At 40.9% G+C, this 15886-nt stretch overlaps 1 protein-coding gene across 5 annotated transcripts in view; it reads left to right on the top strand.

Annotated features, from left to right (window-relative positions):
* Positions 1 to 15095, top strand: part of schip1 (schwannomin interacting protein 1) — a 237586-nt gene extending 222491 nt beyond the window's left edge. For all 5 annotated transcript variants that reach the window (XM_014408516.3, XM_004543569.4, XM_004543568.6 and 2 more), the window contains 6 exons: positions 2329 to 2447; positions 3775 to 3892; positions 4513 to 4710; positions 12133 to 12256; positions 12933 to 13026; positions 14082 to 15095. In XM_014408516.3, coding sequence (XP_014264002.3) covers positions 2329 to 2447; positions 3775 to 3892; positions 4513 to 4710; positions 12133 to 12256; positions 12933 to 13026; positions 14082 to 14133 — 705 coding nt within the window. In that variant the 3' untranslated portion in view covers positions 14134 to 15095. The remainder of the gene's footprint in view (positions 1 to 2328; positions 2448 to 3774; positions 3893 to 4512; positions 4711 to 12132; positions 12257 to 12932; positions 13027 to 14081) is intronic.
* The last annotated feature ends 791 nt before the right edge of the window (positions 15096 to 15886 follow it).

The raw sequence follows: 15886 nt of genomic DNA, 5'->3' as shown, positions 1-15886 counted from the left end.
CTGCTTCTTTCCTCCTTGTTTTATACCATATAATTACCAAGTGGATATCTTTGTGTTCTGCAGTGTTAGTCAGACAGACAACACGAATGTGAAGATGTAACCTTGAATGAATTGAAGGATTTCTCGGCTGACTGAGAAAATATTCAGATTAAAAACAGCCCTGGCTTTCCTGTATTCATTGTTTGCATTATATAGAGTCAAACCAGCTTAAGAGTATAACAGTAAAACTCATAAGCAGTGCTGTTAATTATTGCTCTTGAATATCATCAGTAACCAGCGTGTCCTTGGGCATCCCTGTTGCACATTATTGCAGCATATGCTTTGTCTTCTGCATCACTAATGTATTTTAAAAAACTCTGAACTCTGATGACTGGACATTAAATGTAAATCTGTGCTGCTGAGCTGAATAGTAAAACATTACTAAAAACTGGATAAACACAAAGCTGTTAAATAGATCTGGATCTTTATTTCCACCTACATAAGGTCTTCAGCATGTCTTTACCTGTTGTTAAGGTGACATTAATAACATCCAAAATATCCCCTGAGCCTTCGTGAAGAATTCCTTCCCATCCCTCATTTTAGTCTTTTCTTAGCTCTCACCACATGAGCGGAGCATGCAGTTACCGATGCTCAGTGAGCCTGCTGCTTTTGATTCTTACCTTTGCTTGGAGCTACTGTTCAGTGGAGTAACATGAGTGACAGCTTTGTTGCAGTCAGTATGAGTGATGTGTAGTATACGTGTTTGACCTGCACTGTGCCACACAGGCTGCTGTTGCACCTTTGAAGCGGTGAATTGAAACTTTCAAGTGTGTTCTCCAGGGAGTGTCTCAAACAGAGCAGTGCCAGGTCCGCTCCTCAACATGCCAGTGCATGTTTATGTGTGTGTGTGCTCACTGCACAAGGAGCGTCTTGCGGCCTCTTGTGTGGAGTGGGATTATGTTAATATGTTAATTTGTCCTCAGTGAAGGCACTCTCACCAACGCCTGCACGCAATTGTCAAGAGAGATAGGCAGTGAGAGAGGAAAGGTGGGAGAGAAGGAGTTGAGAAAATGAGTGGGAGAGCGGTGAAGGTGTGATGTGCGATTTGGAGTAGCGTAACGAACAGAGTGAACGCAGAGAGATCGTTTGATGGAAGGGTTAGGACGGGCCTGAGGATGAAGATGAAGAAGAAAGCATGTAAATGGAAACAACAAGACAGATGAGCAAGGTGAAAAGTTTTAAGATGGTTTGCATGAAAATAGGAAGGAGATAAAGTAATGGACAAACTCACAAAGACAGGAATAGTGACTATCAGTCAGGCAAACACCACAGGTATCTCTTTCCTGCTTAGCACATTCTCACCTCAGTCTTACGCTCTCCCTTTTGCCAATTTGCCTTTTCTAAGACAGAAATACAGGCCAGAAATATGGGAAAGAGAGAGACTACAGACAGAGCAGGAATGTAGCAGTTACATGATATATATCTTAGCACAGTACCCTGGTTCCCATAAGACGTTAATATGTCATCATTATGGATAGCTTTGCTGTGCACAAACCAAATAGTTGATTTAACCTCAAATCATGTAAAGCTTTGTTTTGTAAACCTTTCCCTCCCTTCAGGTCCCCAGACTCCCATTTGAGAGAAGGACGTTTAAGCACTGCAGTGTTTGGGGCAACTGTGTATCAAACAACCTGCAAAAAATTCTGCAGAGCTTCAAAATCCTTCAAAAATGTGACGCCACAGTTTAAGTGGGTCACTAGTAGCGTGCATCTCTGCCTGCTGTGTTCACCTGTTATCAGCAGAGGCGAGATGGGTAGCTGGTGCGATTTTGTATGAGCACCACCCGTGCTGAAGCTGTCCTGAGCTACGGGAAGAGGCAAGACAAGAGAAACTCTGAAACTGTGTTGTTTGGAATTTCTTGCACCTTTAATTATGCATGAAATGTGCATTAGAGTAATTTCTCAGGGGTTTATTCTATATAAACTCTTGCACGTTGTCTGAGATATCAAGTGTTGTTCTCTGAATCAACAGTACCACCTCCTGGTGAATCCTGGTACTGTCAACTTCTGAAGCTCTAATATTTCAAAAACAGGTTGTTGTTTTTTAGTAAATCAGCCTACACCATGCTTTGTATCAAAGTTGGCTAAGACAGATGCTGCTATAGATATGCTTGCATCTTTGGTTTGTACAGTCAGAAAGTGATCAGGGTGGCACTGCTTTCTATCTGTGCATGTCCTGCGGGATGAAGCTTACTAAAGGGGAAGACACTTGGCCTAATTTCGAAACTGCAATATCAGTCATCAAAAAGATCACAAAAAGTAACCAAATCCTGTTATTTTACTGTTGCAGGCCCAGAAGAATGAGCGGGAGTCTATCAGGCAGAAGTTGGCCCTGGGCAGTTTCTTCGATGATGGGCCGGGCATCTACACCAGCTGTAGCAAGAGTGGCAAACCCAGTTTGTCCTCAAGGTAACACAGCTGACATCTCTCGAATAAGCATATGACTAACACTTGGAAAGTGTTTGATTGTGTGCGGTTTGTTGTTCGTTCGTTTGTTTTGTTGTTTTATTTTGAAGTGTGTGTGTGGAGGGTGTTATGCGGTCACATAATTCTCTAAATGTGAAAGTGCGCTGAATCAAAATGTATATCTATCAAGTTCTCTTTACTGTCATTGGCAGCTGAGTGGGGTAATGTCATATAGTCAGACCTTGTGGTTTTTCACTTCCCAAGAAAATACCAACGTGTGTATGCACAGAAACACACACACATACACACACAACCTCCTACTTGTACCTTACTGGAACTGCAGTGCTCATCGTATCCCCGTGATTCGAATCAAGTGGATTTCTCATTATTTGTGGTTAATCGTCAAAGGGCAGTATTGTGCAAAATAAGATGCACTCATCAGTTTGACATTAACACGATGTTCTCGAGAAAACCCTGAAATGAGGAGCTTAGTACATTTATGAATTTTTCATATTGGAGTACCAAAAGACTGTTTACATCTTATGACACTGTCTCAGGCATTTCCATCTCTTTCTACTCAGTGCTAATTGTCAGCTGATATATTAACCAATGCTAATATGTCTGAGCCAGATTTATATTGCCAAGCACTATATATATATATACATATATCAGCCAGGCCCTACACTGTTTATTGCTGAACTTCAGTGTATCGTCTCCTAGTTGTCAAAAAGTCACTTTAGTGGTCTGTGCAATTCAGAGAGTGTTTTGATTCTCCTTCTCTCACTCAAAAAACCAACCAGCCACTCAGGTCCTATTTTTATTGGGACTGATTGGATCTATGCTATGTAATCAATCACCTCTGTTTGTAATTACTCTATTGAATTAAGCAGATTATTGATCCACAGTGGGATGGAGCTACACCTTGCGACATTCTGTTCTTCCATGGCACAAATACACCCCCTCTGGTCCAGGCAGATTGCAGCAGACCTATCTGAGGCCACCTGGATCGATGCAAAGGGGAGATGATTAAAAACAAGAGCTCTCTTTAATTTTATCTTCAGCTGGCACTTTTCTCTGCTCATGAAGGGCACTTGTTTCTATTGGGATCTTCTTTCTTATTCCCGTATTTCTGTGTTTTAGCACATCAAGGTTTGTGTTTGCTCTCTTACACTCGCAGCACTCTTTGTAAGAGCAGCAGTGCATCAGTGTTCATTTTGGTGTTGCTCCAAGTCTGCGTCAGTCACTGCAGAATCAACTAACAAGTGAACCAACTTAACGCCCGCTTTGTGCTAATATTGTTTTTCTCTGTGTTTTCACGCCTCTCTTTCAGGCTGCAGAGTGGGATGAACCTACAAATCTGTTTTGTCAACGATAGTGGCAGCGATAAGGACAGCGATGCAGACGACAGCAAGACGGAGACTAGCCTGGACACACCTCTGTCCCCTATGGTATGCACAGATGCCCACACGTCCACCACTGAAGCCCGTGGCAAAATTCAAAAATGGAGAAGAAAAAAAGGACTTAAATCCTGATATCACTATGCGATGTAATGATGATGTGAAAGTAGCAAAGTGTAAAGATTTGATTGTATCAACGGAAAATCAAGCAATAATAAGAATGAAAGCAGATTAGTGGGAGGGATAGTGTGTTCAATATGAATCAGAGAGATAACTGGCAGTTTAGCACCTTTATGAATTTCTGTGCTCGTGTTTTCTGCGCTGTTCACCAGTTCACAGTTCCAAGGAAAAGCAATTTGGTAGGTGCTCGCTGAGACCACGGATGACTGGCTGCAATAACCTGTTATCACACTGAGACATACTTAACAAAATGAGAGGGAGAAAGATCAAATTTGAGCCTTGTGTCGCACCCATGTGCATAATGACACTCTCATCAGTGTTAAAATCTGCATACCAAAATGCCAAGAAGTCATGAGCGTTAACTCCTTATTACTTCCTCTTTCTTGTGTGATCCATACGTTATTTTCCCTCTAACTTCCAATTGTGTCTCCTCTCTCCTTCAATTATCCAATTCCCATTTTGCCTACTCCCTACCTTCCTCCTCCCTGCAGTCCAAACAGAGTTCTTCCTACTCGGACAGGGACACCACAGAGGATGACTCGGAGTCTCTGGAGGACATGGACTTCTTGAGTCGACAGAAGAAGCTGCAAGCAGAGGCTAAACTGGCCCTGGCTATGGCCAAGCCCATGGCCAAGATGCAGGTGGAGGTTGAAAAACAGAACCGCAAAAAGTCACCAGTGGCTGACCTGGTCAGTTCCAGAAATCCGAGGCTGTCTGTTTAGCTGTTTATTTATTTATTTCCTTTTTTTGTGTGTTACTCATACAATCTTTGACCTTTCACAAGTCATGGCATGACGGAGTGGTGATTAAGCTCTACACAATTATTATTAGACTTAAACTTTCTTGATTAAAATTAATTAGTTTTTTAAAAAACAGGGTGATGATGTTGTCAGTGTAATTTACATTTTCTCTTCTGGGGTCCAAAGTGGCCAAAACATCATAAATATTATTATTACAGGACTAAAAAGACCACTTTTAACAGTGTATGGATCTAACAGCTGACTTCTGACTCACTCAAGCGGGTGACTTCTTTAAGACAAGATGCTCGTGAAGCTCATGTGAACAACCTTAGTTACTTAGAAGCTTTTCTACTTTTGCTCAGAGAAGGTTTAGAGTATGTCTAGGCCATAAATAATTTTATTTATCCAAGAGTGAAAGCCTAGAGAAAGTGAAAAATGAGCAGTTTAGGTGATGTCCCTGAGGACTGACACTTTTACTGTTTGCTGATAATCAGGGGAAGACGCGTCTTGTAGCCCTCTACATGCTCTCTCTCAGTGGCACTTTTCTGACACGGCTTACGCTGGGATGTAATGGAAACAAATACCAGTCAAAGCCCACCCACCCCTCCTCTGTTTCCTCTCCTCTTCTTAAAGAGAGGAAGGTGATGACAGCCCTGCTCATCATTATTTCATTCATTTATGTCTGCCCCGCTGCCTCCTCCGGAGCACGCACGCCAAGGGACACTCACACATCCACGGTGTCACAGATGCACACTTTGTTTCCACGCGCACTTGAAGTCAGAACTTTTTTACTTATTCAGAAACGAGAAGGGCAACTCGCCCGGGTCCATCTATAATTCATATGCCAGAAAGCATCGACTTTGGTGTTCAGGGATGTAGCAGTGCTCAGCAGTCAGAAGACATCACCGTCACACGCGGACACGACCCGCAGTGAATTTTAAAATGTTTTAAGGCTACAGCTGCCCGCCTTCTCCGCAACACCAGAGATCTGTTAAACTGCGTTCATTACAAATGTAAAGTGGTGAACGGTGATTCCCAGCTAAGAGCGCTTTTACCACAAGTGGTTCATCTGCAGGCCTCAACTAATTTGAAAAGTGTAAAATTATAATTTGTTTAAAAAAGACGTCCTTTAAGATATCATTACAAATTAGTGTAATGCGTATCTTAGTGAGCTGAGGCAGAGGAAGTCAGAATAAACTACACCCTGTTTAAATTCTAAGGTTTTACATATTAAAAATAATCTGGTCCTTAGCCGTTCTAAAATTTAGGTAAATACCTCAGGTGAACAAACCATGACATGTTACACTATGTATTTAATATAAAACTGAGCCAACATGTCAAAGCAGTGTGTGTGAAAACGTAAGAACACCCTTAATGCTTCCATAGGAATTAAAAGTGTAAGCAGCAGCAAGGTGCATGTGATTAACGTCATCAGCACGTGTGAACAAATCTGTGAAGTTTCAGGTGTAGGTTAGAGAAATGCCAAGGAGGAAAGACGTAAGGAATGACCATGCATCATTCTAAGAAAGATTATTCACAAGTGGAAAATACTGAAGGCAGTAGTCAGTCGTCTCAAGAGTGGATGTCCCAGGAAATTCACCCCAAGGTCAGACTGTGCAATGCTGAGAAACTGTAAAACCCCCAAAGCCACAGCTCAAACTCAGTCAGTTAGCATAATAAATGTTAAAGTTCATCACAACAAAATCAGGAAAAACACTGAACAAGTACGGCTTATTTGGAAGGGTTTTGGGCAGCAAGGCTCTTCTGTCTTTAAAAAGAAAAAGGGGAAATGCACTTTTTCAGTTCAGTTTCATTTATATAGCTCCATATCACAACAGCAGTCGCCTCAAGGCGTTTTATTTTGTAAGGTAAAGACTCTGCAATTATACAGAAAAAGCCCCATCAATCATAAACAAACAAACAACAAAAACCACGACAGCGTGGATTATGTTTGCAAAATTACAACTGAACGAACCACAAGACTTGTGGAACAGTGTCCCTTGGACAGATATTTGGCCACAGCACTACATTTGGGAAAGTCCAAACACTGCAAATCAACACAATCAGCACAAACACCTCATACTGTTAAGTCGACCGTGAACTCCTGTGTTTCCCAAAGTATTGTAGATCTAAATAGATCATTTCTCCAACAGCTAAAGCTTGGCATAAAGCAGGTGTACAACAGAAAGGCTGAAAAAGAAATGACTCAAGGTGCTGCAATAATCCCGTGAAGGCCTAGTTTGTACTATGCCCTGATATGTAAAACTTATTGTTATACACAGCTTTCAGTAACCCCGAGTCAGGTGTAGACTTTTAATGTTTTATACACCGTCTGTTTATAAAACCTTAAAGTCAAGACATCTTGAAGAAAACTAGCTTTTCCAAAGCAAGACTGGGTCAAGATAATTAAAGTAGCACTAAAACTCTAAGGATAAACAGGTGAAATAGTTAATTGCTAAATCATTATCCTTCTTTAGCTCTGTGTGGATAAACTAAAGATAAACAGGTGAAATATTAGTTAAAGCTAATAAAGCTAAAGCTACATTACTAACAAACAGTTAAAATATATACAAAGAGTTTTAATATATACCTACAGGTAACAGGTTGAATAAAAAATTAAAGATAATCCATAAAGATTTCAAATATGAGCTAAAGCTACTGCGTTTATAGCTAATACCAGATGCTAATACTTCATTACCAACTGAAAATACTACTGGATAAACAACAGAAATGATACGCTAAAAGTAAGTGATGAAGTTTCTGATGAAGTGGCCAGACCTGCCACTGGGCAAGAGAAAAGAACGGAAGCTGTGGCCTGTGCAGTGAGATTACACCTAAACGTCTGTCTGCTGGTTAGAGAGTCGTCCTAAAATTTCAAGCAGAATCACTGAGAGAAAGTGAGAAAATGAGTAAGAGGGAAATGGGGGCAATAATTTGTTTCCACTGTAAAGCCTCTAGTTTCTTTCTTGACTTCATTCACAAAGCTTTACAGCTCCTCAATATGACACAGAGTCATCACAGGAAATTATCTTTCTGGTTTTGAATATTCAGATGACAATTAGCAGTACGGTCAGTCTACCACAGAAACTCAGAAGTTGAGTCACGACTAATACCAGTCTCAAGCCTTTCCCATGGCCCACGCATGCTGACATCACATTTCTCCTTATGTCACTCTCAAGTGACCTTCTTGTACATAGCCAATTTCCCGAAACTGAAACTGACGCATGACAGCCTCATATATACTTGCTCCGGTAGTAATGTGAAAGTGAAATGAGACTACCAAGAAGAGCGAGCCCACGCACCCCTTACGAAAAGAGAGCATGAGTGCGTTCTCTTCGCGTTTATCTCCACTGAGGCTGGAGGTGAAAGTGGGCCACGACCGAGGAAACGGGCGCTGGATGCAAAGATAAAGAATGCAGACTGGTTGACACAGATTGTTAAGAGAGGCAGAGACAGAGAGGAAATGATCCGCCCAGGTGAGCCTCACTAAGCACACGTGATGCTTTAGTGCTTTATTGCATCTGAAGGAACAGGTGCTAGTGCAAGGAGATTCTGATATACACAAAACCAGCAGAAAAAAGCCTAAAAAAGTTTAAAACATATATATACATGCACTAAAATGCTACACAGATTCTAGCATGTTAAAAGTAATAGTGAAGGGAGAGTTTAAATATCTATTTTCTCATCTCTTTCTCGTCACTCGTCTTTGATTACGTGCTCGATGTTTGCACTACAGGTGCAACCGACTGTGATTTCTTGCTAACTTGCAGCATCAAAAGGTTCCAAGAAAAGAGAGGTGATATAAATGTAAATTAGACATGAGATGACTCTGTGAAGTTGGCCCCTGCTGGAGAGACAGCAACCCACAGAGACACCGAGTTCATGTGCTGTGGACTTGTATAAGGTGCTGTCAACATGTTTGTGAACAAACAGTAGCGCCTACTTGAAATCCCCCACCTTTACTGCCGCTCAAAGGAAAAACAAAGGGAAATATATCCTTTTGTTTCAGCAGGGAAGCAGGAGCCTGGGATGCATTCATTCCTTTTGCAGAATGCAAACAGAAAGCGTTCAGGCAAAACAGCTGACTCTTTTATTTCCCACTCGGATTCAGTTTCACTGCCCTTATTCTGCTGATAATTCCTGACAGTGTGGGTTTAACCGGGTTCACGTTTGTTTTTCTTAAGGTTGTTTTTTGAATACAAAAAAAGTGTAAATCTAATCAGGCTCAGATGTCAGATGTCAGAGTCTGGGAGCAGTGAATGGCAGATCAGATATTCATAAGATTGAATGAAATCTGCCAATGTCTGAAGTTTAAAATAGAGATTCAATGAAACATAATTCAGAACTTGTTCAGGTTCGGATAGTACAGAGTCTGTTTTGTTGGAAGAGTTAAATCATTTGACACAAACACTTAAGCAACTGGAAAACAAAACGAGCATTCGTTGTCATCCAGAAGTCAAAATGTTGCATTATTAACTCAAAATTTCAAATCAACGTTCAGAGTAAATATGTAAAAAAATGAGAAAATCCATTGAAATCTTGAGATATTGAACTGAAAATTGATTTTTCTGGTTATTTTTCAGTGGCAGAAACAAGCTCCCACAGTGAAGTTACAATAAACTCAGTAAAACTGAATTTATAATCTTTGGTGATTTAATAAAACTCATTGGAGTTTATGTTGAAATTGAAGTTACATAAGTTAAATTTTATACTTCTATAAGTTATAAAATACCAGCTTTAATTCTATGGGGTACATAATTTATTTCATGTGTGTTTGGGTAAATACTTACAGAGCTATTACCTATTCAGTGTTCATACTGTACTTTAAAAGAGATTGTCAAGAAAAAGAAAACACGTCTAAACATTAAAAGCCTTAAAATATAGCGAGCTGGTAATTCTTAAGTTTATAGTTTATTGCTGCTATCAAAAAGTTATTAAAGTTATGAGTTACAGTGGGGCAAAAAAGTATTTAGTCAGCCACCGATTGTGCAAGTTCCCCCACTTAAAATGATGACAGAGGTCAGTAATTTGCACCAGAGGTACACTTCAACTGTGAGAGACCGAATGTGAAAAAAAAATCCATGAATCCACATGGTAGGATTTGTAAAGAATTTATTCGTAAATCAGGGTGGAAAATAAGTATTTGGTCACCTCAAACAAGGAAAATCTCTGGCTCTCACAGACCTGTAACGTCTTCTGTAAGAAGCTTTTCTGTCCCCCACTCGTTACCTGTATGAATGGCACCTGTTTGAACTCATCATCTGTATAAAAGACACCTGTCCACAGCCTCAAACAGTCAGACTCCAAACTCCGCCATGGCCAAGACCAAAGAGCTTTCGAAGGACACCAGGAAAAGTATTGTAGACCTGCACCAGACTGGGAAGAGTGAATCTACAATAGGCAAGCAGCTTGGTGTGAAAAAATCAACTGTGGGAGCAATCATCAGAAAATGGAAGACATACAAGACCACTGATAATCTCCCTCGATCTGGGGCTCCACGCAAGATCTCATCCCGTGGGGTCAAAATGATCATGAGAACGGTGAGCAAAGATCCCAGAACCACACGGGGGGACCTGGTGAATGACCTGCAGAGAGCTGGGACCAAAGTAACAAAGGTCACCATCAGTAACACACTACAACGGCAGGGAATCAAATCCCGCAGTGCCAGACGTGTTCCGCTGCTGAAGCCAGTGCATGTCCAGGCCCGTCTGAAGTTTGCCAGAGAGCACATGGATGATACAGCAGAGGATTGGGAGAATGTCATGTGGTCAGATGAAACCAAAGTAGAACTTTTTGGTATAAACTCAACTCGTCGTGTTTGGAGGAAGAAGAATACTGAGTTGCATCCCAAGAACACCATACCTACTGTGAAGCATGGGGGTGGAAACATCATGCTATGGGGCTGTTTTTCTGCCAAGGGGACAGGACGACTGATCCGTGTTAAGGACAGAATGAATGGGGCCATGTATCGTGAGATTTTGAGCCAAAACCTCCTTCCATCAGTGAGAACTTTGAAGATGAAACGAGGCTGGGTCTTCCAACATGACAATGATCCAAAACACACCGCCCGGGCAACAAAGGAGTGGCTCCGTAAGAAGCATTTGAAAGTCCTGGAGTGGCCTAGCCAGTCTCCAGACCTCAACCCCATAGAAAATCTGTGGCGGGAGTTGAAAGTCCGTGTTGCTCGGCGACAGCCCCAAAACATCACTGCTCTCGAGAAGATCTGCATGGAGGAATGGGCCAAAATACCAGCTACTGTGTGTGCAAACCTGGTAAAGACCTATAGTAAACGTTTGACCTCTGTTATTGCCAACAAAGGTTATGTTACAAAGTATTGAGTTGTATTTTTGTTATTGACCAAATACTTATTTTCCACCCTGATTTACGAATAAATTCTTTACAAATCCTACCATGTTGATTCATGGATTTTTTTTTCACATTCTGTCTCTCACAGTTGAAGTGTACCTCTGGTGCAAATTACTGACCTCTGTCATCATTTTAAGTGGGGGAACTTGCACAATCGGTGGCTGACTAAATACTTTTTTGCCCCACTGTAAGTATTTGAAAACAGAGCAAATGAGCAAATTGCTGGAGAGCAATTTCTGTGTTCACAAAACAATCAGTCCTTCGGTTTCTGTCGAGGAAATAAATGTGTAGAAAAGCTGCGGTGAGGAACTGAAAACATGTACATGTTTTACCATGTTTTACCATAGAAATATAATTAACCCTTTAAAGCCTGAACCACGAGATAATTGCCAGAAAAATCACATTTGTTTTAAAAAAAACTGGAACGTTCATTGAAGCCTCTGAAAATTTTGAAATTAAAAAAATGAATATCAATTTGAATATATGAATTTTCGCTACATTCGGCATTCGTTTCTTTAAACTGACATAAACATATAAGGGGGTTAAAAAAAATCACTGATGATGTAGAGGTCTCGAAAACTGACGTATCAAATATGATACACTTGGCGTTACAGCGATAAAATGTATAAACATAAAATATAAGACGATGAGGACGAGCCACTTTCCAGTGGCGTGAGGGTGTGAAGGGCAATTTGTTTCTAGTGTGGTTTCTGTGTGGTTTAAAGGCTCGGGATCATGAGCTGCAGTCACAGCCTTTATGGAGCTTTTTGCACGTTGGATTTAAGGAATATTAAATGCATCAGTTTTCTGTTAATTTGATCAGTTTGTCATCTGTAAACATTCAAATATAAATATTTTTAAAAAGTAAAGAAGTCAGTTGTGCATTTTGTGCTTTGGTTATTAGCGTGAGGTTTCACTATCCAATTAGGGAAAACACATTGTCTAACAGGGTTTTCTGCTCTTGTTTTTTCTCCCCTACATAACTCTGTGTGTCTATTTCGGCAGCTTCCACACATGCCACACATCAGCGAGTGTCTAATGAAAAGGAGCCTGAAGCCCACAGACCTGAGAGACATGACAGTGGGACAGCTCCAGGTTATAGTAAACGACCTGCACTCCCAGATTGAAAGTGAGTTGACCACACGCCCAGAATACAAACAGAATCACGCTGACCTCTGCTTTCACTTGCAGAAATGAGCAAGAGATAAACTGGGGAAAAACATGCACATACATAGTGACCCCTACCCTTTTTAGTGGATGTGAAAGTACTTTTATATATAAGTTAGTCACTTCAGAGAGTTGTACCAGTTAACAGCTTCCCCTGAGCATTTACTGTTACTGCACGGTACACATCATTGATCCCTGTACTGCTGGATGAATAATCTCGCATCTTACATAAAAAAGTTCCAAAAATCCCCAGGAGTCCAAAAGCACGAGTTTGTTTTTACTTACAAAGCAGACTTTCCCCGTTGAAAATATCTTTAGTTTATGCTTCATATTTTCTGGCACTGAAGGGACAATAGCTGTAACATGTGATATTAAAGACAGCGAGAGCAGCGGGAGTGTGTGTGGTCAGACTGCTGATAAAGTTTTCAGTGGCCATGGTATGAACCCATAATGGGAATTTGAGGGGATCACTTCCAGTGTTTCTTGTAGATTTAGTATCTATTGTTAGGATCACAATGGAATACTGGTATGATCAGTTGTGGTAATTGTGGTGTTTCCCTAGTTTCAGTAGTTTGAATATGAAATTATGCTGTATCATTGTGGTCAGTGTCTGTTCCGCCTCTTATCGATCTCTCCAGGTCTCAACGAGGAGCTCGTACAGTTGCTACTGATTCGGGATGAGCTACACATGGAGCAAGACGCCATGCTGGTTGACATAGAGGACCTCACCAGGTGGCAAAGCACTTTTCAACTATTTATTCACTGCACGTCCCACTATTTATTTATTTTTTTAACTTATAAAAAAGAACGCAAGGGATTCACTTCAACGGCTCTCTCAGTGGCTGTAAAAGTCTTTGCGCAACTTCTTATCACATGTGAAGTAGTTCTCCCTGAGAATTGTAAACACTTGCAAGCTTTAATGTCTTAAATGTGCAGACTTCCCCTTTGAGCAAACATTACTCAAATGTGAGTAAGTAATCCATTTGTAAGGGACTGTTTTCAGCTGTGCATGTAGCTCCTGAAGTAAAACTAATGGTGATGCATGTGAAGGTGAACATGCCACCCAATGCACCTGTGCACCTAAGAGATTTTAGTAGATTTTCCTTTTTTTTAAACCAAAGAAGTTTTTTTACATTTTACACTAAGAGGTCAAGACTTTTCAACTTTTCAACTTAATAAAAAGAACCTCAGCGATCTAACAGTCCCTTATGAGCAAGCACTTGGGGAGACAGAAACTTCCCTTTGAAAGGAAAAAACCTCTGGCGGGCTCAGCAGGTTAGCCAGGGCACGTGGGGATCAGATATTCAGCTTTAGCTGTTGGTGTTGTTCTCTGTGTGTAACCGTTTCTGTCTGTCTCTTTGTTAGCGGTCTAGCATCCACAGTTTTCTAAATTTGGTGTGATGATCGATACCAATTTGTTGTCAGGGTGGTACCAAATGCAAAAATCATAAAAACTTTATATTATCCACAATTTTTATTAATCATCTTCAAACTCCCCAATAACATACTAGGCTTTGGGGGACATGAAAAAAAGTCAAGAAACCAATTTGAGTAACTTGTTGTATGAAAGGGCGTGGAGAGAGCAGACTTTGTGTTTTTAGTACGACGCTCTGCAACGTCATAACAGGCTTGGCTCATCATATTGTGACAAAGTTTTAGTGTGGCCCTCGCTCTTCAGGGGGAGTTGCCCTGCTTGAGTGCTCTTGTTTATCTTTGGATTTGTTGAGTCACTTAATTCATCATTTAAGTGTCAATATAAATATAATATAAAACTTTTCTCTTTCCAGGCATGCCGAGAGCCAGCAGAAACATTTGGCTGAGAAAACCCTATCCAAATAAGATGCCCCCCACCACCCCAACCTCCACCCAAGCACCCCCCACCCTAACACTCCCCACCCTCACCTACAATCCGCTTCCCTATGCCAAGCTTAGTCCCCTGCTCCCAAACAAGCTTTCCCCCTCCAGCCATTCCACCTCTGCCCCGCGTCGATCCGAACCCCTCCCCGCTTGTCCTAAGTACTTTGCTCCTCGCTGCTTCCCTGTCTGCTCCCGAACCTCCCCATCTCCCTTTCTGTCCAACTCACTGACTTCAGCGGTAGCAGCAGCACAGAAGAAGGCCGCCCTCGTTCATTCGCTTCTGTGGTTTTCTCCCAGCGCAAAGGACGGTGTAGCACGTCCTGTTTCCTGGGAGAGGAGGCAACTGATTGTGTGTCGTCATGGATTCTGTCCCCCAGCTTCCTGTGCAGTGATCGGCCTCGCTTTGCTCTCGTTTCTTTTTTTAACTTTCTACATTCACCACTAAATTATGACTGTTCAAGCTCAAAAATTGTGGAGAAAAAAACAAAACAAAATAATAGTGAAAAATTTAGTAGAAAGTCAGTCATGAGATTTAAAAAAAGAAGAAAAAAGAAGAAACAACGCTGTATGAGAAAAAAAATCATGGAAAACTAACTTCAGACCATTTTAAGTTGGACGGTAATTTAAAAGTATTTCAGAGTCGACCCGTTTTTATTCTGCACAAATGGTCGTTTTCAGCTGATGAGAAATGTTCGTTTGAAGGTGCTATAAGAGTGTAAAAGGAAAACATGCCTGCCTTGTAGTGGAGTTGTAGATTTTTTGGTAATACGTTCACTCTAATTGCTCTTCAACATTTTGTGAATGTTGATTTTCTGACACGAGTCATTTTAAATGAATAAGTGTGTTAATATTGTTTTCATCCTACTGTATTCAGATACTTTATTTGAGGGAAGAAATGTTTATGTACAGATATGTAAAATAAAGAATAAACTTTGTTTCATATATGGCGGTTTGCTGTGCACTTCTACTTGCTGCTTTTGCTGCTGCTGCATAACATAGAGATGAAATTGCGCTTTCAGTTGAGCTTCCTCCTTGAGTGCAAGAACTAAAACCTCACAATAGCAGTGAGAGTATATGACATCACATCACACGTAGTATGACTCAACTCCCTTTTTCGGTCTTGCCTCATCATGACACTCGTAGTTCTCACTACGAGGGTTATTGGGGTTGCGTTTCTGCTCTTAAAGGGACTTCATATCAATTTGGGCAACCCCTTTTGGGTCACATTCAGGGATTTTTGTTTCTCAAGAAAAAGGACAGTTTGTGGAATTAAAATATTTAACGAATGGCCACTTGTGGTCCAGTGAAAGGTAAAAGGATACAGAAATAGTTCTATATGACTTGTAGGTTTGGTAATGAATACAGTGTTTTTACTTGGAAAATCTCCCCTTCTTACTCTCGGATCATATATCTGAGCATATGTTGTATTGTATAAAGTGAGTGATGGTAAGTTTAAGTCTGATGGTCCAAAGACAAAGGCCAGGAAACTCCTCTCAACCACACGATGACCACAGTTTCAGAGAATGCACTTCCCTTCAAAAGTGGGTAAGCACAGTAGACGGCAGTTTCTGAAAACGAGTGAGAGAGGAGAACAAAAGTAGTGCTTTGTGTGTTTCAAAATTTCACGTTACTCTCATTTTGAGTCTTGTGTAATTCTCCGATCCTCTGTGGATAGATAGAAAGCAGAACGATAGCTCATAGCATAGACAGCATCTAAAAAGAGTTCAAAGTTAAT

This window comes from Maylandia zebra, linkage group LG14, assembly GCF_041146795.1.
Source record: "Maylandia zebra isolate NMK-2024a linkage group LG14, Mzebra_GT3a, whole genome shotgun sequence".
NCBI classification, from domain to species: Eukaryota; Metazoa; Chordata; class Actinopteri; order Cichliformes; family Cichlidae; genus Maylandia; species Maylandia zebra.
This window is presented reverse-complemented; position numbering and strand designations above follow the sequence as displayed.